This window comes from Rutidosis leptorrhynchoides, chromosome 1 (assembly GCF_046630445.1).
Source record: "Rutidosis leptorrhynchoides isolate AG116_Rl617_1_P2 chromosome 1, CSIRO_AGI_Rlap_v1, whole genome shotgun sequence".
Taxonomy (NCBI): Eukaryota; Viridiplantae; Streptophyta; class Magnoliopsida; order Asterales; family Asteraceae; genus Rutidosis; species Rutidosis leptorrhynchoides.
Genome location: NC_092333.1, coordinates 141,164,596 through 141,189,197, shown reverse-complemented (window position 1 = coordinate 141,189,197; position 24,602 = coordinate 141,164,596). Strand labels below are relative to the sequence as shown.

General features: G+C 34.6%; 3 protein-coding genes and 1 non-coding gene across 4 annotated transcripts; 1 reads left to right on the top strand and 3 right to left on the bottom strand.

Annotated features, from left to right (window-relative positions):
• Nucleotides 1–1,186: 1,186 nt before the first annotated feature.
• On the top strand, nucleotides 1,187–3,367 carry LOC139865825 (ABC transporter G family member 20-like). The gene has a single exon (XM_071853935.1). It carries the CDS (start codon nucleotides 1,187–1,189, stop codon nucleotides 3,365–3,367), a length of 2,181 nt encoding a protein of 726 aa, XP_071710036.1.
• A 358-nt stretch (nucleotides 3,368–3,725) lies between these two features.
• LOC139889596 (uncharacterized) lies at nucleotides 3,726–10,382 on the bottom strand. Its single transcript, XM_071872541.1, has 11 exons — nucleotides 10,218–10,382; nucleotides 9,770–9,965; nucleotides 9,491–9,625; nucleotides 9,162–9,395; nucleotides 8,823–9,050; nucleotides 8,590–8,727; nucleotides 8,026–8,470; nucleotides 6,975–7,924; nucleotides 6,278–6,818; nucleotides 5,535–6,193; nucleotides 3,726–5,380 (listed from the first exon to the last, which is right to left on the bottom strand). Exons 1-11 carry the CDS (start codon nucleotides 10,380–10,382, stop codon nucleotides 3,726–3,728), a joined length of 5,346 nt encoding a protein of 1,781 aa, XP_071728642.1.
• On the bottom strand, nucleotides 10,281–23,651 carry LOC139889589 (replication protein A 70 kDa DNA-binding subunit C-like). The gene is made up of 11 exons (XM_071872535.1): nucleotides 23,562–23,651; nucleotides 23,019–23,060; nucleotides 22,872–22,962; nucleotides 22,685–22,785; nucleotides 11,700–11,855; nucleotides 11,336–11,606; nucleotides 11,139–11,235; nucleotides 10,899–11,026; nucleotides 10,733–10,817; nucleotides 10,455–10,587; nucleotides 10,281–10,361 (listed from the first exon to the last, which is right to left on the bottom strand). The coding sequence occupies exons 1-10, from the start codon at nucleotides 23,649–23,651 to the stop codon at nucleotides 10,512–10,514; spliced, it is 1,137 nt and encodes a 378-aa protein (XP_071728636.1). The 3' UTR covers nucleotides 10,281–10,361; nucleotides 10,455–10,511.
• Nucleotides 13,673–13,779, bottom strand: LOC139887439 (small nucleolar RNA Z279/snoR105/snoR108). Its single transcript, XR_011773271.1, has one exon. It is a non-coding gene; the product is annotated as a small nucleolar RNA Z279/snoR105/snoR108 (small nucleolar RNA).
• Nucleotides 23,652–24,602: the final 951 nt, after the last annotated feature.

Sequence of the window (24,602 nt, the reverse complement as noted above, 5' to 3'; positions counted from 1 at the left end):
TTTTTTTTTTTTTTTTTTTTTTTTTTTTTTAAGCAATAGGTTATCGATAATGCATGGTAAGGTGTATCATAACTTTTAAGGTTATTATTTAAAATCCATTATTTAGTTTAAGTTCAATTTTTTAAAGTTTTTTACAAGGGAGTATGTTATTAAGTGAACGGTTATTTATTTTTTATTTTTTGGTAAGCGAGTAAACCCTTCTATGAAGGAGCACATCGACTCCTCCATAGACGGTAAAATCTCGGGTAATCAAGTCCCCCGAGCGCGAGACCTGGTACCGGGTGAATTACGCATTATGCACACCCTCTAGTCACACTCCCTTTTTGAACAATTTGGCATAGCCATAAATTGAACCCGGGTGGTGTTTTTCATTGGACAACTCGATGGCCACTCAGGCAAGCCTGGTTGATTATTTTTTCTCTTATTATGATCACTCTTTAGTGAAAACTTAAAGTTAAACTATCAGCTTAATGCAACTATCTATAATTTTTTAAAGATGATGATAATAATTGTATTTATAGTTGTATGAAAAATATTAAAATTTTATGTATATCTATTAATAGGATGTTGATTTTAGCTATACTATGTAGAAAAAGATGGTTTATATAATTTTTTTTTTTTTTTTTTTTGAAAGGCAAGCTTGCATCAGTCCGGACCGAAGCCTAGTCATCATTTGCACACACACACGCGCTTTCGGGCAGGAAACCCGAACCACACTCTGAGGATCCAACCCTTAAACCATCCCGAGGGGCAGGCGGGCCGGACCTTAGTCCCGGAGCGGGTCGGTAAAACCTTCCCTTTGGGCCACCTTCAAGGAATATATTTCAATTCCTAGAGCGGGTGACGAGGTTCGAACCCGAGACCTCTAGCCCTGCGAGTACACAAGTGTAACCGCGGTACCGCTATATAATTATATTTGAAAAAACGTCCCCAAATGTATGACATATTGGATGATACTACTAATAGTTATTCTTGTGATTAAGTACATCTTCTCGCCAACTATCACCAACCTCTATTGCTTTCTTGATTCACCAATTTAAGTACAACTCACTAAACCACCATATTTTCTTTTCTTACATCACCCTCCATATACATCCAACTCACTAATAACCGAGTCAACTCACTCAAATTTCTATAAAAACCTTAACCAACCCCTTATTAATAGTATTCACACCCTTCTCACCCCATGTCTTTTGACACCACTTCAATGGCTAGTGACTTGCCCTTTTTAGGCCCAAAATCTGGTCCTTCAAGCATGGAACTTCGACAATTTTCCCGCCCACACAGACACCATGCTTCCCCTACTCTTGGTGAACTCATGCAACTCGTTGGTGACGTAAACAACTCCTCAAATTCAAACCATGATCGAGTTTTTGAACCACAAATTCAATCATACCCTTTTGTTCTATCATTCAATAACCTTAGTTATAGTGTCAAAACACCTAAAAATATCTCACTTTCTAATTCACTTGGTGGTAATAAAATAGATGTTTCCAATACCAAAGTTTTACTAGATGACATTTCGGGTGAAGCGAGAGAAGGCGAGATTATGGCGGTTCTTGGTGCTAGTGGTTCAGGGAAATCGACATTAATCGATGCCTTAGCTAACCGAATTGCGAAAGAGAAGTTGAAAGGAACGGTGATGTTAAACGGTGAAGTTCTCGAATCGAAATTAGTTAAAGTGATTTCGGCATATGTTATGCAAGATGACTTGTTGTTTCCTATGTTAACCGTTGAGGAAACCCTAATGTTTTCTGCGGAGTTTAGGCTTCCGCGGACACTTTCTAAGTCGAAAAAAAAGGCTAGAGTCGAAGCTTTGATCGATCAATTAGGGTTAAGGAACGCTGCAGGAACGGTGATAGGTGATGAAGGTCATAGAGGGGTTTCGGGTGGTGAAAGACGCCGGGTTTCGATTGGAATCGATATAATTCATGACCCGATTGTGTTGTTTCTTGATGAACCAACTTCTGGGCTCGATTCGACTAGCGCTTTTATGGTTGTAAAAGTATTGCAAAGAATAGCACAAAGTGGAAGTATTGTGATCATGTCAATACATCAACCGAGTTATAGACTTATGAGTTTGTTAGACAAATTGATTTTTCTTTCAAAAGGGCAAATGGTGTATAGTGACACTCCATCAAAGTTACCTGATTTTTTCGCCCAATTTGGGAACCCGATTCCTGAAAATGAAGATCGTACGGAATTTGCTCTTGATTTCATTCGAGAGCTCGAGATATCCGGTTCAGGGTCCCAACCGCTAGTCGATTTCAACAAGACATGGATTAGAAAGAATGCAAATGAATCAAATTTGGGTCAAGGAGCAAAATTGTCTCTAAAGGATGCAATAAGTGCAAGTATTTCTAGAGGGAAATTAGTTTCGGGTGCTACAAATATGGATTCGAATTTATCATCTTCGGTTCCAACGTTTGCAAACTCATTTTGGGTTGAGGTTCTGGTGATCGCCAAACGTTCAATGTTGAACTCATGGCGATCACCAGAATTGTACGCCATTCGACTGGGCGCAATTATAGTCACTGGAACCATACTCTCCACCATGTTTTATAAACTCGACAATTCGCCACGAGGAATAAAAGAACGATTAGGGTTTTTCGCGTTCGCTATGTCAACAATGTTCTACACTTGTGCCGAAGCTATTCCCATGTTTCTTCAAGAAAGGTATATTTTCATGAGAGAAACCGCATATAATGCGTATAGACGTTCATCATATGTAGTATCTCACTCGATTATCGCAATCCCTTCGTTAATTTTCCTCTCATTTGTATTCGCTTGCATAACCTTTTGGGCCGTTGGGTTAGCCGGTGGGACCATGGGGTTTTTCACCTTTCTTTTATTCATTTTCGCGTCGTTTTGGGTTGGAAGTTCTTTCGTAACGTTCTTATCGGGCGTTGTGGCCCATGTCATGCTTGGTTACACGGTTGTGGTTGCGGTTCTCGCTTATTTCTTACTTTTTAGTGGTTTTTTCATCACTCGTGATCGAATTCCTTCGTATTGGTTATGGTTTCATTATATGTCACTTGTTAAGTATCCTTACCAAGGGGTTTTGCAAAATGAATTCGGTGATCCAACGGAGTGTTTCGTTACAGGAACTCAAATATTCGATAACTCGCCATTAGGTGCGATTTCGGATTCGATGAAAGTGAAGCTTTTGAAGAGTATGAGCCAAACACTTGGTGTGAATATCACAAGCTCAACTTGTTTAACAAATGGTGCGGATATATTGAAGCAACAAGGCGTTACAGATATTAACAAATGGGGCTGCTTTTGGGTCACTATTGCATTGGGCTTCTTTTTTAGAATCTTGTTTTATTTTGCTTTACTGGTTGGTAGTAAAAACAAAAGGAGGTAAAAAAAACAAAAAAATAGAAGAATATATCAAGGTGTAATACATTTTTAAATTTTTTAATGTTATTTTTTTATATGATTCTAACTAGGTTTGAGCCCGTGCGATGCACGGCTGTTCAAAAAACGCTTGAAATAAGTCACTATATATACAATGTGAATTCTAATAAGAACTTGCAAGAGTTAAGTTCACTGGTAGTCACATACAAAAATCAAAGGATAAACTCAACCATTTTTAAATTAAGTAACAATCGAAATACTAAACTATAAAATGATTAATGTTATCAATGAAAAATAAATTTAACTCAAACGTACATATAAGCTTAACGATGGATAAACTTGTGGAGGTGATTGATGAAGTAAGTCTATAGATATTGCAAGACTTCTTTGTACACGACGTTTTTTGTTGAATTGCCGAGAGTTTTATCCTTGTTTATAATGAGAACCTTTAAACCGCTCTTGCTCCTGACTCTTGATAGCGCAACATATAGTTGTCCGTGACTAAAAACCGGTCTTTGTAGAAACAAACCAACATGACTTAGGGATTGCCCTTGACTCTTATTTATAGTCATAGCAAAGCAAACTGATAACGGATATTGTCTTCTTTGAAACCGAAATGGTATTCGTTTATCTGAAGGGACAATTAACATGCGTGGGACACAAGTTAATGTTCCTACATGAGTGCCCGTTAATATCTTTGCCTGAATCATCTTATCAGTAAGCTTTGTGATTTGTAATCGCGTACCATTGCATAGACCAGACGACTGATCAACATTACGAAGGAGCATGACAGGAACACCAACTTTTAGTACAAGCCTATGCTTAGGTAGACCACCAACTTGAATGCTGTTTAGAAACTCATTTGTGTACAATTCATTATTGAAATCGGCACCTTTTTCAGACTGGCAAATACTATCCGAGCTTAAAAAAACATGCTCTTCACCTTCAAGGAATGTCATCATATGATCGTTAATTATGTTGACATCATCATGGGTTGGTGCAAGAATAGCCCTTTCCTGATAGTATGATGGATTCCCAAGATTGTCAATAAAGTTCGGATAAATAGAGGCAATAAGTGAACCAATTGGATCTTCAACATTGGTAATCAAAATGTCATCAGGCATGATGACATCACATTCTCCATCATTTGGTTCACCTAATGTACCGTTTCCAATTCTCAATATCCAGTCAGCAAAAGCTTTCGTATCGCCTGTCGCATTGTTGGCTCCACCGAGTCTCATGTTAACTGTAAGCTTTAGCACTGTCACATGACTCCAAATGTAAGAAGAATTTAGAGAGGCCCCAACGGTGTCTTCTCTTTTACCCTGATGAACAACAGGTAAAACTTGACGAAAGTCACCACCAAAAACTACAACTTTGCCGCCAAACGGTGTGTCCATGCTATTTGAATTAACATGTCGGCATATATCTCGCAAGGAACGGTCGAAGGTTTCAACACAAATTCTATGGACCATCGGCGCCTCATCCCATATTATAAGCTTTGTTCGGCATATCAACTCGGCCAAGTTGCTGTTAGGGGTAATGCAACAAAAAGATTCATCTGTTGGGTTAATGGGTATTGCAAATCGAGAGTGTGCCGTCCGTCCTCCACTTAATAGTAGCGCTGCAATTCCGCTCGATGCAACATTAAGAACAATATTACCACGACTACGTAAAGAAGCGTACAACGTTTTCCAAACAAATGTTTTACCAGTACCACCATATCCGTACAAGAAAAATACGCCACCTTTACCCTCATTTACCGCACTTACAATAGTCTCGTACGCATTTTTTTGCTCTTCGGTTAATTTTGAAAAGAGACATGCATGTTCATCTGCTAAAGCTGACCTGTTATATGATAGCTCATCCGTAATCAATGAATTGCGTGGCATGCCACTAAAGGATTCAACTGGATATGGCATTGAAATAAATTTCTTTAGCGTACTACTATTTCTTTGTAGTATTTTTTCGATCTCGTATAAAGTACAATTTTCAAGCATATCTTTGTCAACTTCTTCACCTGCAAGTCTCATAAGCAAACTGTCAAGATCAAACTTAAAACCGGAGCTATATTTAGTGTAACATGTATTGTAATATGATAAATACATTGTTTCACATAAATAGACTGCTGAGTATTTAAGGTTTGTTTCACATAGATTTGTAAAATATGATACCTGAATTCCTTGCAATCATTCTTTCTTGTTGAAGTAGATCAGCTGATAGGAACTGAATTGTGTTTTGGTATACAATTTCTGGTCTACTTAAACTGTTGGATAATAGTAACTGAGCAAACAACAACCGTACTTGATGTCCCGAACTCCAAGTGCTCGCCTCTTTTATCCCGTCAATGTACTCTTGGTCGTCATCTAATAAGCCCATCTCATAGCAAGCATCTTTAAATGTCGCACAAACCTTTTTATTCACTGTCCGAATGTCTTCATATGATGTTGGACCTTTCACTTTGTTCAATAAGATCCTGAGATAAAACAACTCACCTGCTTGAGGAGATACATGATGGATACGTCCAACTGAACCAGAACCTATTTTTCTCCTTGTCCAAACCCTTTCTTTTTGTTGCCAACAAAACTTTGATGGAAACTCAACGTATGTTAGTTTCCGAGCTTCTGCGCTATGTTTGTTGCAATTCATCCATTCAGTGAACATCGAAGAGTTAACAGACGGCTTATTAAGAACATTGTCAAGCATCTCTTCTTCATCAAAAACAATAGCTTGTTCACCGTTAAGGTGAAACGGAAGTCGAATAACTGCAGGTGTCCTGTTGTGTATATCAAAAGCCAATATCCGCCATACAGCCTCACAAGTCGACACATATCTATCAAATTTATTTGAATAGCTAGAGTAATAATTATCTATTTAATAGTCATTTAATAAATTGAGAATATGTAAGCAAATATACCTGCAGTCATAGTACTCTTTAATTTCGTCTGTTTGAGAATCACATACACCAGCCGTTACTCGATCATTTCCTTTGTTTATGTACTTAAATAAATATCTGATCGAACCTACTTGATTACACCATTCGACATTCAAATGAGCTTGATACCTCTTTAGTAGTAACGGATTGTAAGGGACAACATATCTATTATCTAAATCATGACCTTGCTTAGTTACAACTCTCCCGTCTTGCCTTCGCCTGTATATGGGATATCCTTCTTTATCAACAGATGTTTTATCTGCAAACGGCTTTGGAAAATGTTTTGTGCACTTTTTGTCAACATCTGTGCACGGGCAATTAGGATTCTTTTCTCCACATGGACCATGCATCATTAGATCACTGACGAGTTGATACAACTCGGGATCAGTATTTTTATCAGGTATTTCAGCACATATGTATTTGTCTACATCTTCGGGATTAGGCATCTTGTCTTTTTTATCAAGGAAAAGACAAATATGGGCGTGGGGGAGACCGCGTTTCTGAAATTCAACTGTATAAACATCTGTGTTTATATGAAAAAAGTGTTACTGTGATGAAGATGAAGATTACCTTCTGATAGACATATATAATGATACTTATAAATAAATGCACTATGTAGTTATTTTGATTATTGTTTATATATATTATATACATGATATAAACTATTAGAATCGTGTACCTGCTCCCACCCTTCCAAAAAAATTTTTAACTTTCAGATCATGCATAAGGCGATCGAGCTTTATCTTGAAAATTCTTGCCTGGTAAGTAGGTTTGTCCTCGGCTTTAAAAATAGTACCTTTCAAAACCCGCCTAATTTCAGGCCACTTCGGATTGCACGTGAAGGTGAGAAACAGGTCTGGATAACCAAACGTTCTACACAATGCCATTGCATCACGATAATTCTCGATCATGTACCGCGCGCTACCCGTAAAGGAAGAAGGTAATTTGAACCGGTTCCCTAACATACTCGTGTCAATGTTGCCAAGATTTGATTGGTTTGTCAGGTTTTTAAGAGATTCACATCGCTTAATCTTTTGTTTGTTGCGTATGTAAGAGATTCTTTCGGATTCCACCGCAGTGTAGGCATCCACTAAAAACTGTTGATACAGTTTCTTAGCACTGTGTAACAAAGATCCCGAGTGTCCTCTTTCTTGAATCTTATATGCAAAAAATTCACGCATGGTCACTCTTTTCTTCTTCCTTGATGTTGATCCATCAACGTCTCTATGATATATATCTGTTCTGTACCCATCTTCCGCATAAGCAAATATAAGTGGATATTGAAGAGCCAGGTATTGTGGATGTAACTCACATATACGTTTTAATCCTTCGCTGCGACACTCAATTATTATGTCCCGTTTGTCAAAAGACATGTCTATATCACCCACAATCAAAGCGGCTACCTCGTCAACTGACGGGAGATTGTAATTTCTGCCATCAGTAGTCCTTCGACCAATTAGCTTAATCTTAAAATCCACAGTTGGTTCAGCTTCAAAACGGTCACGTGCCATTCTAAACATTTTGACTAGAGGATTGCATTCATTCAATAGGTCCATAATCTGGTTTATTAAACCTTGATCAAGGCCTTCGTTACCGCTTGACTGATGTGATGCTGAACTGTGTGTGGAACTAAATTTAATTCAGCATGTTAGTAAAAAAAAAATAGTTCAATAACAATTCAAGTTTAACTGATCATATAGATTAGGTAAATACCAATAATAGAAACGTACCCCATTGCTCTTTTCCTGTTTGCAGCTTCGTTTGCTGTGTCATAAATGTAAAGTTGTGAGAATTTTGGTGATGAGCCATCTACTGGGACCAAACCACCATATCTATGACAATTCTGACCACGAATGCGAAAAGTGTATGGACCTTTACCCTTTTTTATGGTGTTGTCAATCTTTCCACCCATGGATGTAAATGAGAAAACCATGTTGTATTGTCTGATGTTATCTATAAAATGTTTGCTCAAAGGGTGATTATAGGTGTATAGATCAAGTAGTAGCTTTGGTGGTGGTTTACTAAATACGGGCAGAACAATCTTGCCCTTTAGACAACATAGCGAGAAAGATCCTGCAATGCCTTTAGTCGACATTCCACGTAGTGTTTCTCGATACCACAACATTGCACCATAAGCAGCACACTTGTAAGTTGGATCCCCTTCATTACAATACTCTGTAAAATTGAAATCATATTAATATTGATCATATAATGAAAATTAACACTGGAAGGAATATCGTTAAACGACATAGTTTTGACGCCTGCGGTAGTATTGAGATCACATGTTGAAATACCCCTGGTCTCATCAAGCACGAGTTGGGTGGGCGTAGTTACATCGATGTTAAATGGGATAGGTTGGATAGAAGAGTTTACATAACGACACTGTTTACCGCGTTTGTTATTCAAAATTATTGATCTACGCTTTCTTGATTCTGCACAAACATTGTTGAAAATTAGTAGGAAATATCCATAAATAAAAAAGATTAGGTAACAATAAATTTCAAAATGATAAACTTCGTGTATTTACCTTTAGATGCAAGTGTTGTTGGAGTGTCTAATTGTACATTTGAATCAAGTATTATATTACTTGTTGACCCCGATGACTGGAAATCTAGAAAGGAAGGAGGTGTACACGGCATAGGGCTTATGCTACCATTTTTTTTATCATTAATGTTAGCTCTTCGAATTTTGCTAACTTTTCTTGATAAAACCGACTTGCTAGTCCCAGTTGTTTCGATATTAGTCGGATAGAAAGCTGATATAAATAGTTGAAATCACATGAGAATTCAAATGATTGTAAAGATAAGCATTGACTACATACACAATTAATTAACCAAATAAGTAGTATATTACATATATTTAGTACCTGCAGGAGATGAGGATCGTTGGTTGACTAATAGTTCGTCAGTTTTGCTCGATATTTCGGTCATGTAAGGTTGGATATGTTCTGCAGGCATCTGCAGATTGCAATTTTCCTTACCACGATTACAACGTTTTTGTCTATTTGAACAACTACCACGAAGTAATAATGTTTGTCGACTTGAACCACTTTCAATGGGCTGCACATTATGTTGTTGTCTGGATTTAACCGCATGGGTCACTTCGGATGTGGTTCCATGTATTTATGTGGGTCAAGTTAGCTAAGTGACAACTGATATTTATATCTCAAAAAGTGACATTTTACATTTCACAAACCTTGAATGATACGGTTGTTGATAGTCGGATCAACATCCAAAGTGGCTGTTGAGTTGTTCCTTTTTCTGAGAAGGATGTCCTTTCTAATCCTTCTTGAAATGACGGGATCATGGATTGGAGTATCTTTTGGTTTACCTCGCAAACAAACATTCAGTGCGTATAAGATTAAAGGACACAAATTAAAGTGTTTTCCTTTCATGCTGTTATTTACTTAGTGCAACTCTGAGTTGACAATCAAAGGACAATAGATAAACATTGTATATATAGATTTAGTCGTACCTAAAGAGTTATTCGCAAAGTTATGAGTAGATGTAATCGAATTTAGCTCCCTTAGTGGACCTGTGTGTGGCTGTTTGGTGGTGCGTGCTTCTGATATGCGGTTGTGGATGTCCTTAACCATATACTGTCCATGCTTAATTTGTTTTTTGTTGTTGGTAGAGCAATGTTTCTTTATCATATTTTCCATTTCAAGTACCTGTAATTGATATGAACGTTCATATCATAATGCATCGACTATATATGCACTATCAAACACAATAAAGTTAAAGCAACGTCTTGTAGTGTTTAAAATACTTATGAGGGTGGTTTCTTTTGTTTATTTGTTGTTGTCTATGTTCAATCAAAAACAATCAGGGTTATGAAGTTATTGAGAAAACTAATAATAAAACAAAAACACTTTACCGATTGAACTTCACATTAGTAAACAGAATAACTTATATTCACGTGCCAAAATGCCATCAGCATCAAGGGTTAGCTCATCAACATCATCGATAGCAGCCACTTTGCATAAGCACTTTTTACATGCTATGTAACACCAGCCTTCATCAGGAATGATTCCATCAATGGTAGCATAAGAAACATATTGACCAACCTTTTTAAATGTAAACAACATCGATTGCTTGTTAGTAAAAAACATTAATGATATTACAAAACTATTGAATTAGTTTATATTCACAAGCCATACATTGGAAGGATTCAACTGATCTAGACCAATTGGAATTGAAGCAGCTATCCAAGAATTTTATGTCTTACTGGACACAGTTGGTGTTGGCGCAACTGTAACCAACACATCATCGTCGCCATGTGCTTCAATATACCTTGTATATGTATATGTCATCAGTTACTAATGTTGTTGTTTCTTTTAATTAGTTTGGTAGGCATTTGATATATCATTACAATTGTCAAAATAATTAGTTAGTAACAATATTCAATGAATTCAAAGGATACATTGAGTGTGCATACCTGGTCCTAAATTCATTAGTAACAGGGTCATCTGAGTTCAGGTAAACTTCTGTGCATTTCCAGTCGGTGTTGACTGTGTTTTCACCTGAAAGGATAGGTGTATATAAGTGTATGAATTTAGGAAGTATCATGTACGTACATTAGATGTAATGAGCAAATAAAATACATAGTCTCTCCTTGGTCTTTCCGAATTGTATGATCAATATAACGCCAACCCCCGGCTGTTTTACATCCATGTAATCATTCAGCTTGTCAGCAAAATCACCCCAAAGGGTGCAATACAGTACGTCCCCACTGACAACAATCAATTTATTTAAGTTAAATTATATGCTACTAATACAATCAGACATACAGTAAATGTAACATCATACAGTTTACACTTGTGTATTTGTATGCATCTTCATACCTTATGTCTTTTATAGTAGCATTGATATACTTTGTATCAAGACCATCCCTCACATATGGAGTCAGGTTACCAATCCCAACCATCCTGCCAATCACATCTGGAAAAAAAGTAACAAATGTGTATAAAAATTATGATTATGTAAATTTTAGATGTATACTCTTGAATGACATAGATGATTAAGAGCATAAGATACTTACCAACTGACACATCGTAACCAATCTCTAAATTCAAAATATCAGAGAATTGTCTAAAGTTAAAGCGAGTTGGTTGTCCATTCCATTCGCTTGTTTTGGTAACAAATGTTTTGAATACGCATGAAAGTTTATATTCATGATCGCAATGAATTGTCTTCCACAATTTATTGTCAGCGACAGATACATTTCTTATGATATAAGTACCATCTTCAGAAAACTGTCTTACAAACTTAGCCCTTAGCTGGCTTCTAATTAACAAACCTATTTTATCACCCTGAAATCAACAAAACCATACATAAGACAGCATCAGATCTACAAATGTGACACAAAATATGCATTACAATTATAATTGAGAATAAAAAATCACCTGCTCATCCACAAGAATGAGTTCATTGATGAAGTTGTTTTTGTCATATCCATACCCTTTTTGCACCCACATCCTAACCACTTTGACTAGGAGAGCAATATTCTTGCTGACAGCGGCAATATCTCGCACGTTAATGAATGCAGGTTCCATTTTTTGCTGTAAATACATATTCAAATGTTTAGCAAAGAACATAACTAAAATAATTAATAACTTGCTAGAATAGAAGTTTAGTAAACAAAATATGAACAAAGAATGTACAAACTTGAAGTGTATTGTAAATGGTTTTCCGTATTTTCAAATATTACATACTACCTCTTTAAATACAAGAGAAATATTAAATACATAATAAATGCAAACCAACTATACCTAAAAAAACATTAAATTAAATGCTAGATATAAAAGAGATATCCTATAATCTCTATATTAAATGCAAGATATCTTAGAGATATGCAAAATCTCTATATTAAATGCAAGATATCTTAGAGATATGCAAAATCAAGGAATACATAGTGATAGGAATAAACACCGATTACAATCAAATACCCAAATTTTCGTTTCATTCTGTTTTACAATCCCTTCAATTACGGGATGAAATTTTTAGTCAGCGTTATAAGATTAAAACCGATATTACAAAAAAGGAAAAATTTAATCTTTTTGTATGAATTAATCGTTGACTCAATATGATTTTACCAAAACAAATATTTGCAATCTTTATGTATTGAGGTATTCTAAATTGAAAATCATTAACAAATTACATTAGGATTCAACAGCTTACTTATTAATCATTTGTTATAATCATATCTTTTATCTTATTTATTTGTCATTGATCAGAACAACTAACAACTTACAAAAGACATGGTTGCATCAGTATTTAATTTTTTTAATCCGTGAAAAAATCGAAATCAACGATAATCTATATATAAATGATAACAACGATAATAATCGACTAATCCGCAAAACAAACAACTACGCAATCGACATTATTTAACCTAGAAAATGCAAATTTTAGTACCTTTTTTGAATAAATCAAATCGAAGACGAGCAATTTGAGTTATCATTGTTGTTAACCATTGGAGTGTTTCTCGATCGAAGTTGCACTCGATGGACGATTTTTTTGACTTTGAAGATGAATCTTGTATATGAATTGAGGTGAAAAAAAATTATGAGAGAGAAATCTGATTTGTAAATGATGATGGTCATATGCTAATCCTATGCTAATCTACCTATTTACGGAAATTTAATTTTTTAGAAATAACTAAAAATAAAAATTACAGTAATATGTAAATTATTTTTTTTATTAATTCATTATTGTTAGATTAATATAAAATTAATTATTAAAGTTCTCAAATGCGAACACGTGTCCTGAAATTTAAGATATTGGGCTGAATCAATCTTGTGATGACAGTGTTGAGTTCAGCACTTTCTTTCATATGAATATATAGATAGATGCTAATTTGCTTATCTTTTCATTGGGGAATTTTAGGCAAGTATAAAAATCCTTTATAATACAGTAGTACGGAGAAGTTTATAATTTACACAGTAAAACTTTTAAGAGGTGGGTGCTAGTAGGCCACTAAAGTTACTAGAGGGTCAATTGTGTAAATATAAATTTTTTTGAGGTTATAAATGTTTTAGTCGAATGATTACCGCCTTTTATGAGTAGAGAAGTCTCGAGTTCAAGCTTCCATCGATGATTTTCATAATGCAATTTGGCTATTGGTTATGAAATCTTTTTAAGTTTCCTGCAAATTGGGAGTTCTATTTATATTTAGCACGTCCCTCAAAAGAATTTTCAGTTGTTAAAAAAATAGAGGATTGATACAATTTTGTTCAATTTCACAATATTGGATTTTATCAAATTAATAGATATACGAGTAATTTTTATAAAAGATCTATTTTGATAAAAATTAAAGTTTATTTGGATTTAAAAAATAAAATATTAAATATTTGAATTGAAATAAATAATTAAAATAGGGATCAGATGGTTTAAAATGGAGGTGCCCAATTGTCGTAAGGCTTTGGGCGGACACCCCATCTTGCATATTTTAATAATGCAAGAAATGACCACTCATCACTTCCCGCTAAAACTTGCCTGAAGGATCATGCCTTTTACTTCACACCTCATTCTCTTTATATACTCCCTCCCCCACCTTTCTTATTTCGTCTCCCTCCGATATGGGACCAAATATTACTAACCCTTACCACTTCCAAATTTATTTATTTTTATTTACAACTTATAATATAATTTTTATTTTATCTACTGTTTTATTTTTTTTGTAAAACTAGGTTTGATTTCCAAGATATACTTTTTAATACACAACTGATTACCTTCTTATAAGAAAATGTAAACAGATAAGTTGTTATGTAAGGTTTATATAATTAGTGACCAAAACTTACTTCACAACAACACTATCCAATTCCATTGAGTTCGGCCGTTCGGGATATAAGCAAGGTAAAATATAGAAAATCATCATCTAGGCTGTATTCTCGAGATTTATTTGGGATGGAAATGAGAGGAGATTGGTGGATTAAAAAATAACAGCGATTCTCGAGTTTTAAATTTCAGCGGAAATGAGAGGAGAGGAGATGATTAAGAAGGATAGTACGTACCTTTAGATTTTGTCACCAAAACTCTCCGCCCATATTTGAACGGATTGGGAAGGATAGTAAAACACTCTCATCTCCTTTCTTCTCCACTCTTTTCCGCTAAAAGAAAAACTCGAGAATACAACGTTAATGGAGGAATAATAGGCTAGTTCCAAAATAACAAATCAAGGCTTCATAAAACGTATCAAAGAGTCATTTGTTTAGCGATATCGAGGAGCTCCTCTAACTTTTAGATCATGGATTCAAGTTCTGTGGTGGACTATGCATATATTCTTGCGAAAATTATGTTCGAGTGTTTGTGTCTGTCTTAAAAAAAGGCTAAGGCTCTGTATTCCGTAAGACATAAATTTGATGTGTATCTCTTTTATGATAGTACATTACCAGATTAACAGTTTATGATTTATGATAGTATATAACCAGATTAACATGGTAAACAGCATGTCATATTCAGTTCGATAATGTTTAGTTATGTTAATGTGGATAAGTTTGATGATGATAGAAAACTAAAAAAGTGTAAATATATACAAGAGTATTCTTTAAAAGCAATTTCATGATTTCCCACGGTTTGCAACTAACAAACAAAAGGTATAACCAAATTTTTTATTTGATTTAATAAAATGGAATAAATAATCAAAACAATTATAGCCATTTTAGTTGATAGAGCTGATAGGCGTTAAAACATTTGTTAATAGCAATTGTAGGTATAATGGTTCTAGCAAACATATCTACTTCAGTTGGAACTTAAAATTTGTCTATAAGAATAATTTGGAGCATATAATATTTAATATATAATATTATATTAAAATACACTTATATTATAATTTATTTGAAATATAACATTAAGAAGTTAGCATAGTGGTGGTGATATGACTTACCATATGAGAGGTTAGGGATTCAACTCTCACTCGTCGTCTTATTGTTACCCGCTCATTTCATGGTTCTCGGAGATTTCGGACGTCTTGCATTCGAACTTTACCCGAGGAAGTTTTACCACACACGATGTCCGTATGTAAATTTATATAAACACAACACCAAATCTTCGACAATCAACTATATTTATCCGATCGAATCACGGTAACAAACAAATACACAAGATCAATTGTTCAAGTTATGTTGAACAATTGTAATAACAAAAACAAGAAACCAGAAATAACAGATTCAAGATTATTGAATCTTTACAGATCGACCAGATGATGAAGATGAATAAAACCCTAGAATAGAGAGAATACGTATTTGTGTGTGTGTTATCTCAAAACTGAATGAATAAAATAAGGCATAAGCCTTGAATATATACCCAGACCTATTTACTAAATGGATAATAGGTTGGACCTTCAACATAAGCTCAATACTTGAAAAGAAGCCCAGAAAAAAATAAGTCCACAATATGCAATCCATGTGTCCAACTGCTACACTTAAGATCATAATCAACAAGCCTTATCATCATCAAGAATCAAAAAACCTACACACACCAAACTAAGTTAGAACAAATGAGATTGTTAATAAAAACAAGTATCCTTTTTAACACCGAGTTTTCATAGTTTGATTGTTGTTCATAATTGGGGTTTTGACTTGGGTGTTCTTGAGTAAACCCACTAGTTGGTAAATGGGTGATTAAGCTAGTAAATGGTGTTGATGACCATTTTTGGTGGGTTTTGGGTTGGATGATGAAATTGATTAGTTGATAATCATGTTTGAGTGTTAAAATCACTAGTTAGCTTAGGTTATAAGTGATTAAAGGTGTAAGCTTGCAAAATTGGTGTTTTGACTTGAGATTTGGTCAAAATGGGTTCGGTGTCAAAATGATGCAAGTACGTGTTTTGATGATGAAACATTGTGTATAATGTGGTGTTAGGACATAATCACTAGTTAATTATGATTATGGATGATTTTGGGCGAGATTTGACTTAGTCAAATGAAAGTAAGTGCAAATGGGTCGAAATTGCACATACGGTGTTTTGGACATAAGCTAGAGTGTTTAGCTTATTTGTTTGTGAATTACTTATGTGATTTACATTTGGACTATTAGGAGCTCAAGCGGGAGTTGCCTTTCTTGTAACCGAGGTGAGTGGAATATTTATACGTGTACGTATATAATTTGGTTGCTTGCGTGCAACGTGGCAAGTGTTATCCGGTAGGATACGCTTTTCGTGGGCTACAATTGGGTTGGGAAAATATAGAGAGTGATATCCGTATGGATAAATCTTCGTTTGCTATATTTGGTTTGCGTTATGTGGTGAGTGATATCCGGAAGGATTGACTCTTTGTCGACCACAATTGGGAATGGGGCCATGTGGTGATCGGTTAACGTTTGACCTATCGCTCTTCGTCGGCCACATGTGTGAGTTGGGGTAAGTGGTGAGTGTTAATCGTGAGGATTCGCTCTTCGTTGGCCACTTATCGTACGATGGTAAGCGGTTTCACTTTTTGTCGGCCATCCTTGTGAATGAGGTAAGTGTTAATGGCTCGGTTTCACTTTTCGTCGGCCTCATGATGCGTAGTGGTGAGTGGTTAATGTATTTGACCTAGTACGTGTTGCGATGGGTGCTGAGTGGTTAATGTATTTGACCTACCGCTCTTCGTCGGCCACCATCGAGCCGAATGTCGACATTGTGTATATTGGGTTGTGTGAGTTTTATTAGCATTGCACGTTTGATTATTCGTTTATTGTGTTTTGCTTATGGTATGCATTGTTTGTTTAGGTGTATGCAAGTGACTGAATTATGTATGTGTGACGCCTCATACAAAACCATCGTGTACGGTTCATCAATAACAGGATCATTACAAGGTCAAACACTATATGCTGTTTGAAAACCAGTTTTGCATTCATAAAAAGATAGCGTTTTACAAAAGATAACGTGCTTCCTATGAATATAAGCGTTAACATAAGTATGTGACTCAAAGGTCGTTACAAAGCCTTTCTTGGAAAATAACATAAGTTACGAATGCAAAATAAAAGTTTCATGATTGAGACATCTCTAAGTAATGCAGCGGAAATCTAACACAGCAGGTCCATAACAGCAAGTCTATAACACCAAGACAGCAAGTCTAACAGCGGAAGCAACAACGTCTAAGCACCTGAGAAATACACGCTTAAAAAGTTAACACGAATGTTGGTGAGCTATAGTTTGTTTGTAATCAGTAACATAATGTAGACCACGAGATTTCAGTGCTTCAAACAGCGTTTCAAACACAGTATGATAAAGTATATGCTTAACCGTGGGCACCCGGTAACTAAACTTAACGTATGTATATCACCCCCTAAAAGTGCACTTGGCGAGTGCGTTTTTCCTCGAAGTATTAAACACCCATTGTCTGCTAGCGCGACTAGCCCGAGTGGAGTTGTCAAACCCTATGGATCTATATCTAAGACTCGTGTTCACGGTTAGGAAACCAATGATTAAACGTTACCGAGCTAAGGGGAATCTTTGTGCCATTTTGTAACCCACACATATATAAAGTTTAAGTACTCGTGTCTAGTATGTAAAACATAAAAAGCGCTTGTATTCTCAGTCCTAAAAAATAGTAAAAGTAGTAAGGGATGCTATAACTCACAGTGAATAAGCAGTAAAAGTCGATATGAAACGTATGCAGGTAGTAAGTCGGTCCGAAAGGTCGTCAACCTAAGTCAAAGGTCACTAGGTCAGTATGTTCTCCCCAAAAGTTTAAAAGTGAATAAATTACGTTTAAGTGTCATCATCAACATCATCATCATTCATCAAAGCTAAGGTAAGTTTAACAAGAATAGAGATCGAAACAAAAGGCTGACTTTGGACAGCTGTTACGACCTCTATACAAATCAATAAGACACGTAGTCAGTGGCCAAGGCTCCGTATGTGAGTCCTTTAACTGCTGTCCAATTTTCAGAACCTAACTCATCTTTGTTTGACCGTGGCGACGGTTTAAGTGCGAGTAGGTCAGAAATTTCAGCACAACGTTACAAAGGCGTAGTGACTTTTGGAAGGCTATAAATCCTCAAACTTATATCGGATTTAAGCGAGGCCTAAACGAAAAGTCATCTACTCGAAACGAACTATCTGAAAATCAATTTTCCAGAAGTCCAGGAGTCTGATCAGACCCCAAAAAAAGCAAACAAGTGCTCCGGTGGGTTTCTTGGTGCTTGATGCTCATCACGGTTCTCATCCTTGATGCGTGTAAGCTTCAAGTGTACAACTCTTTGATGTGTTAGCATCACTTTGACCAAGTTTCAACCATCAACACACAGCTAAGAGTAAATGCTATCATTCTACAAGTTTTGAACATCAGGGTTGCCTCTTTATTGCATAAACCCAATAAAGCTTCAACCTTTGTCCTTTTTACACAAGTTCATGCATCCTTATCATCACAACAATCACAAAAATATTCCAAGTAAGTGAGATCTACAACGATAACTTAGATCTCAAGTATTAAGAAAATCCTAAGCTAGAAAGCTTGGATCTTTACAAGATTAATGAGACCATAAGCTAGAAAGCTAAGATCTTTAACAAAATAATGAAACCCTAAGCTAGAAAGCTTGGATCTTTAATGTTCTTGAAGATCCTTAAAGCAAAAGACTAGATCTTCAAATTACATGAAGATCATAAACACAAGTTTTGATCTTTATAACAAAATAAAGAAATCATAAGCTAGAAAACCTAGATCTAACAAGTAAATGAAGATTCAAAGCTAGAAAGCTTGAATCTTTCATGTTCTTGAAGGATTCAAACCCAAGTTTGAATCTACAAGATATAACAAGATCAAAAACTAAAAAGCTTGATCCTTTAAATGATGATGATGATGTCGTGAATATGAAGAAGAGAAGAAGAAGAAGAAGAAGAAGAAAATTTAAAACTTACACTTTTTAGAGTGAGAAAGACTAGAGAGAGAATTAGAGAGTAAGTGTGTGTAAATTGTAAATAAGATCAAGTGTAAAATGGGTGAGGTTTGTGTGGTATTTATAGGGGGAAGGGGTGCTTAGGTCTTGGGGTTTGGGGGGAGACAAGGGGGGACAACTTTTGCTTTTTGGATAATAGTTGTCTAAAGTTGGTGCTTATGTTGGGATCCCATGCAACAATTGTGATTGTGGTTAACAAAAATGCTAGTATGTTCCCTCTAATAAATGGGCATTTGTCTTACATTAATATGGGCCACTAACTTATGAAAATTGGGCTAATTAAATAGTCCACTAGCTAGTGTAGGGTGGGCTAAAGTCCAACAAGGTAGAAAGTCCAACAAGACTAACTAGTGTGTTCCAGTAAATTACTAAGCGTAATTAAGCAACCAAAAACCCAAGTAATTGTTATTATAAAATAACAATTAGTGTTTTGTAGTCATAATATTCTGATTATGACCAAAGTTAAACGTGTACCAAGTACATAGCTCGTTTCAAACGTTAAGTGACACCATCGGTCGTAAAAGCATTTGGGGATCAAGTTAAGTGATTACACACTTAATAGCACATTGTAAGGTATTAATGAAAGTAGTTAATCATTAAATAAGATCCCGGAGCATAAACTAGCTCAGTACGCACATATACGCAGTTTCGTGAAAGCACAAAGTACAAAAGCAAGTCAAAAAAGCCGTGTCGTTACATTACCCACCTGTTAAAGAAAATTTCGTCCCGAAATTTTGAGGAGTGACCAACAATGGTACCGTTTTTGAATAAGAAGGAGCGTATCGAAGTTTCGAGAGACTCGAGAGCTCAGAAGTGAGTTAGTTGCCTTGAAAGGTACTTGGGCGCATAAAAGTAAGAATAGGTATATGCCATTAATTAAGTCTCTTGTCCTAAGAGATCAACAAATTGATTTCCTTTCTTGTTAACATGAACATGTCCTCTGAATATATATACTCACAAAAGGAAAGATGATGTTTTTAGCCTTACAGGCATCTTCAGTAAGCTGGATGCATGAAATGCATCATGAATGTTACCAAACTCATCTAAAACATCGAGCGCTTAGCGCTTATGTCGCAATACAAAGCTGACGAGTAGAATGGAAAACATGGTGATCATAACCATGCGATTTGATGTATGGATAGTTTTAGCCACGGATTTTACAAATCCCTTAATTTCGGAAGGAGACCATAGGTATAAAGAACCCGATATTTAAGAAACGTTTGTTTGATTTAATGAATTGAAATTTTAGCCGAAAGTGACAAATCAAACTTACATGCAATGCCAGCCATAATTATTTATAGTGTCTTCAGGGTGGTCTGAACGAACAATGAAAGATATCACCCAGTTTTCCATGATGCATGTGATCTTATCCTTGAATGGAATGAAAGCACAGTTCCATAATGTAACTTATCCTTTCAGTTACATGTTGAAGTTAGGGTTAACGTTAACTAGAACAACATATTGTTGCAACCAACGAAGGAAGGAATGTGTAGAGTAACCACATCAGTGTTATAGACATTTTAAGCAGTACCTTTCAAGAGGATAACAAGATTCATAGATTCTTAAAGTATTTTATACTACATTTCCGAAAGAAAATCGCACGAAAGGTGTGATATTTGAACGAGAGTGAACTCTTCGAGCGGTTTGTCCTGAATTTATCCTTATACTTAAGGGGATGCGCGGATGAGAAGATACGTATTAACATCCTGAAATGAGCCAGATTGTGTTTCCTAACCATGTAATGTGGGTCTTATATATGTGGCTATATATAAGATCACAATGCTCCCTTTGTCACTTGCTTGCACCATTTGAGCCCTTGGTATGTAATAAAGTGTTGACCAATTGACTTATTCTCTCAACATTCATATCATGTTCATCAATATTTATACACATTCATGTTTATGGGACTAACATTTGGTATCAAGAGTGGGTGTTTGATCTTTTCAAACCTCGATCCTAGTCTAAAATAATGTTTGTGTTTGAATTTTCTTATCCAAAAACACCAACTTATCCAAAAAAAATTTTTTTTAACAGAATCTTACATCAGATCTGGGTTTTCTGTTTTCAACAACAAAATCCAAAATCATCATAATATCAGTATCAATGATATCTGCTACTATTTTCATTGTAAGAACACACAACAACTTCTTTCATACGTATGATTATATAAGACCCCCATAAGTGTCCTAAAATGTGCCGTTTTAGGACCTTTCACTTGAAAGGACGCACCAAAACGGCGTCTCCTATAAGACGGTTGTATAAAGTGAAAAGGGTCCTAAAACTCATATATGATTATAAGACCTTTGTTTGAGTCATATAAACATCGAAAGGGTCCTTATAGAGTGACATATTAGGACACTTTATAATATTTTGAGACGTACAAAAAGGTCTTTAAAACACTATATATGACACTAAATATGTATTGTTAAACCATATTAGGACTCAAAAAAGTGTTATAATATAAAGATAAACTATGTTATTACCAATAAAAGCGTCCTAAAAAGTCTTAGGAAATATATATATATATATATATATATATATATATATATATATATATATATATATATATATATATATATATATATATATTTTCTAGAAATGAATTTGGAAATCAAATTAATTGAAAATTTCATAAAATATCAAAAAGGATTTAATACATAATATTGTTGCAAACAAGCGTATGGTCAGCCGCGCGTTGCGGCGGCAAACCATTTAAACATTTTGTGTGAGTGCAGTTTATTAAGGTATTCAGCAGCGTAATATATTTTCTATAGAAACTTTTAAAAGTTACAAAATTCACATGTTCTAATTGCATGCATTAACTATACATAAGTATGATTGTCATTCCAAAACATCGAGCGACTTCCAATTCTTTTGATCTGTTTTTCCTTTAGGCTGAACAGCAGCAGTAGCACTTAGTAGCAGCAGCAACGACTCTTAGTAGCAGCATAGTAGGCAGCAGCTACATCAACGAAATGCGTAATTGTGTAAAACAATAATATTAGATCAATTAGATAGAATAAATTTAAACATGTAGATAGTGGAATAACCTTTCACGTATGTAAACATCTCATAAACATTTGTCTAATCTCTAATCTATATTAATAACTACTAAATTAAAGTTTCAATAATATAGTAGTTATTAATAATATGGTTAAAGTTTCTATAATTATGTTTTCAAACTAACTTATATTAATTATGAAGTATTAACTTTCCTTTTTAAATATCACATTTCCTTTTATTAAATTGTTGGCAATATTTTATTCATGGAAGGTTGGAGTTATAAAATGGGTATTAATATAAATTAAAAAAGCTTAAATATAGCCCTTAGAGCTACGTTTATCATTTTCCTATTTATTTTTATCAAATGCCAAAACATTTTATCTAATTGGTTAAGTTACATACTTCTAAAATAGTTAGCATCTGTATTTATATTCCAATGTAGAAGCTATAAGGTGACGATAAACCGCACCTTGGTAGCTCTAAGGTGCTGATAAATGTCACAAACCATAGTTGCACATGACTGTGGATCCATGAAATCGACATCCAGATTTACAATCTCTTCAATAGCCCCTGTCTCCATAAGTATCTCTCTTTTGCCCACCTTCCCTAAAAACAAACAATTCGAAACGTCTTAATTCAACTACAACAAAAACAGCCCAGAAGATTTATGATCAAAGAGTTAAATGTAATACCTATAGTATCAACATGATCAGAAATCCATAAGAAACTATTAAGTTGTATTTCGTTTAGTGCTAACGACTCGCATAACAGCTTTATGACTAACTTTAAAAGAAAAAAAAACATTCACACAACATATCGATTAATTAAATATAAATTACCTTGTAATTTTCATTGTTTCCATTTGCTTCAAAGATCAAGTTCTACCAAATTTGATACAATTGTACCAAACTTCAAACCATGACAATACCTCTATTAGCTTGTCATCTAACCGCCCATTCTGACTCCACTATATACTTACAATCTTAGTTATGCATACATAACATACAAATTTGTTTATTTTGTATAACATAATATAATCTAAAACACAATCCTCTGCACACAAAATATATTCACTATCTTGAAAAGAATAAGCATACATACCTCTTTTGGCACCTATATTGAAATCTGTATTCGACACTTCATTGATCACCTTGTGTATATTAAAACAAATTAGCACATCTGATGCTGGATGCGATACGATCAGATTGAGGATACCTTGGTGAAGAACAGATGCTATGTGTATTTGTTGAAATATACTTGAAAGTATATTAATAGTAAATCATAAGACGTGCCGTGATTTTGATTCGCGCTACCAGTTTTTTATTTTGAACAGACTTAGTTCTAATCATATTCATAATTAAAAAATAAATCATATAACTTACCGTAACAATCGAGAATATGTAAATGTATGGTGTATCAGGTAGAAATCCATTTGATTGTGAGTCATAATTCATATTTTGTTGTTTCAACATATTTATTCAATCTGCAAATGAGAAAAAAAAAAGTTGAATCATAAACAAAACATATTCATAATCAAATTATTAGGGCAAAACTAAATTCGCAATTGAGAAAGGCAAAAGTAAATCATATTTGAGTCGATGAAATCCAGAATTTATGAAAATGGAAGATATAAAAAATTAGTTCAAAAAACCCAATAAAAACCCTAATTCATAAAAACACTTACATTGATTTCTCTGATTTTTGGCTATGAATCGTGACTTCATCGACCCAAAAAAATAACCCTCATTCAGAAACACGACTTCATCGTGATATTAACATATGCAAGAAAATCATATCAAATTGTTAACTGGTAAGGGTTTGGATCGTGAAGCTTCTCGATATAGTGTATGTATTTCTTTTTCGGTTTTTTGTTTGTGATTTATGGGAGCATTCAATTCAAAGTGACCCTATATTTTAATTATTATATATAATATAGATATAGATATATATAGTTTAGGAGGGATACTAGAAATTCAGAGAAAAATGGAAGTAATTTGCCCGCTCAATTTTTTTTATTAGATTTGACTCAATTTTGAATTTGGTGAATTATTTTAGGGATTTTAATTTTCTACTCCAGGTAACATATGTGGATATTGAATTATTTTAGGACCCTATAAATTATGTGTAGTGACCCGAACTTTTCCATGTTTATATATATATTAAATGAAATTGTTATTTACATGATTAAGTGTTTCCAACATGTTAAGCAATCAAACTTGTTAAAACTTGATTAATTGAAATAGGTTTCATATAGACAATTGACCACCCAAGTTGATCGGTGATTCATGAACGTTAAAACTTGTAAAAACTATATGATGACATATATATGGATATATATATATATAGTTAACATGATATTATGATAAGTAAACATATCATTAAGTATATTAACAATGAACTACATATGTAAAAGCAGGACTACT

Excerpts from the sequence above, each read along its gene's own strand:
- LOC139865825 (XM_071853935.1), top strand. The coding sequence starts at position 1,187 with ATGTCTTTTGACACCACTTCAATGGCTAGTGACTTGCCCTTTTTAGGC.
- LOC139889596 (XM_071872541.1), bottom strand. The coding sequence starts at position 10,382 with ATGTTGTTTACATTTAAAAAGGTTGGTCAATATGTTTCTTATGCTACC. Across the intron at positions 9,966-10,217 it reads TTGATGCTGATGGCATTTTG|GTACTTGAAATGGAAAATAT; the intron begins GCACGTGAATAT and ends TATCAATTACAG. Across the intron at positions 8,471-8,589 it reads CGTGCTTGATGAGACCAGGG|AGTATTGTAATGAAGGGGAT; the intron begins GTATTTCAACAT and ends TCAATTTTACAG.
- LOC139889589 (XM_071872535.1), bottom strand. The coding sequence starts at position 23,651 with ATGTTGAAACAACAAAATATGAATTATGACTCACAATCAAATGGATTT. Across the intron at positions 23,061-23,561 it reads ACATATTCTCGATTGTTACG|AACTTGATCTTTGAAGCAAA; the intron begins GTAAGTTATATG and ends CAAATTTGGTAG. Across the intron at positions 11,027-11,138 it reads GCTACTATAAAAGACATAAG|TGGGGACGTACTGTATTGCA; the intron begins GTATGAAGATGC and ends GATTGTTGTCAG.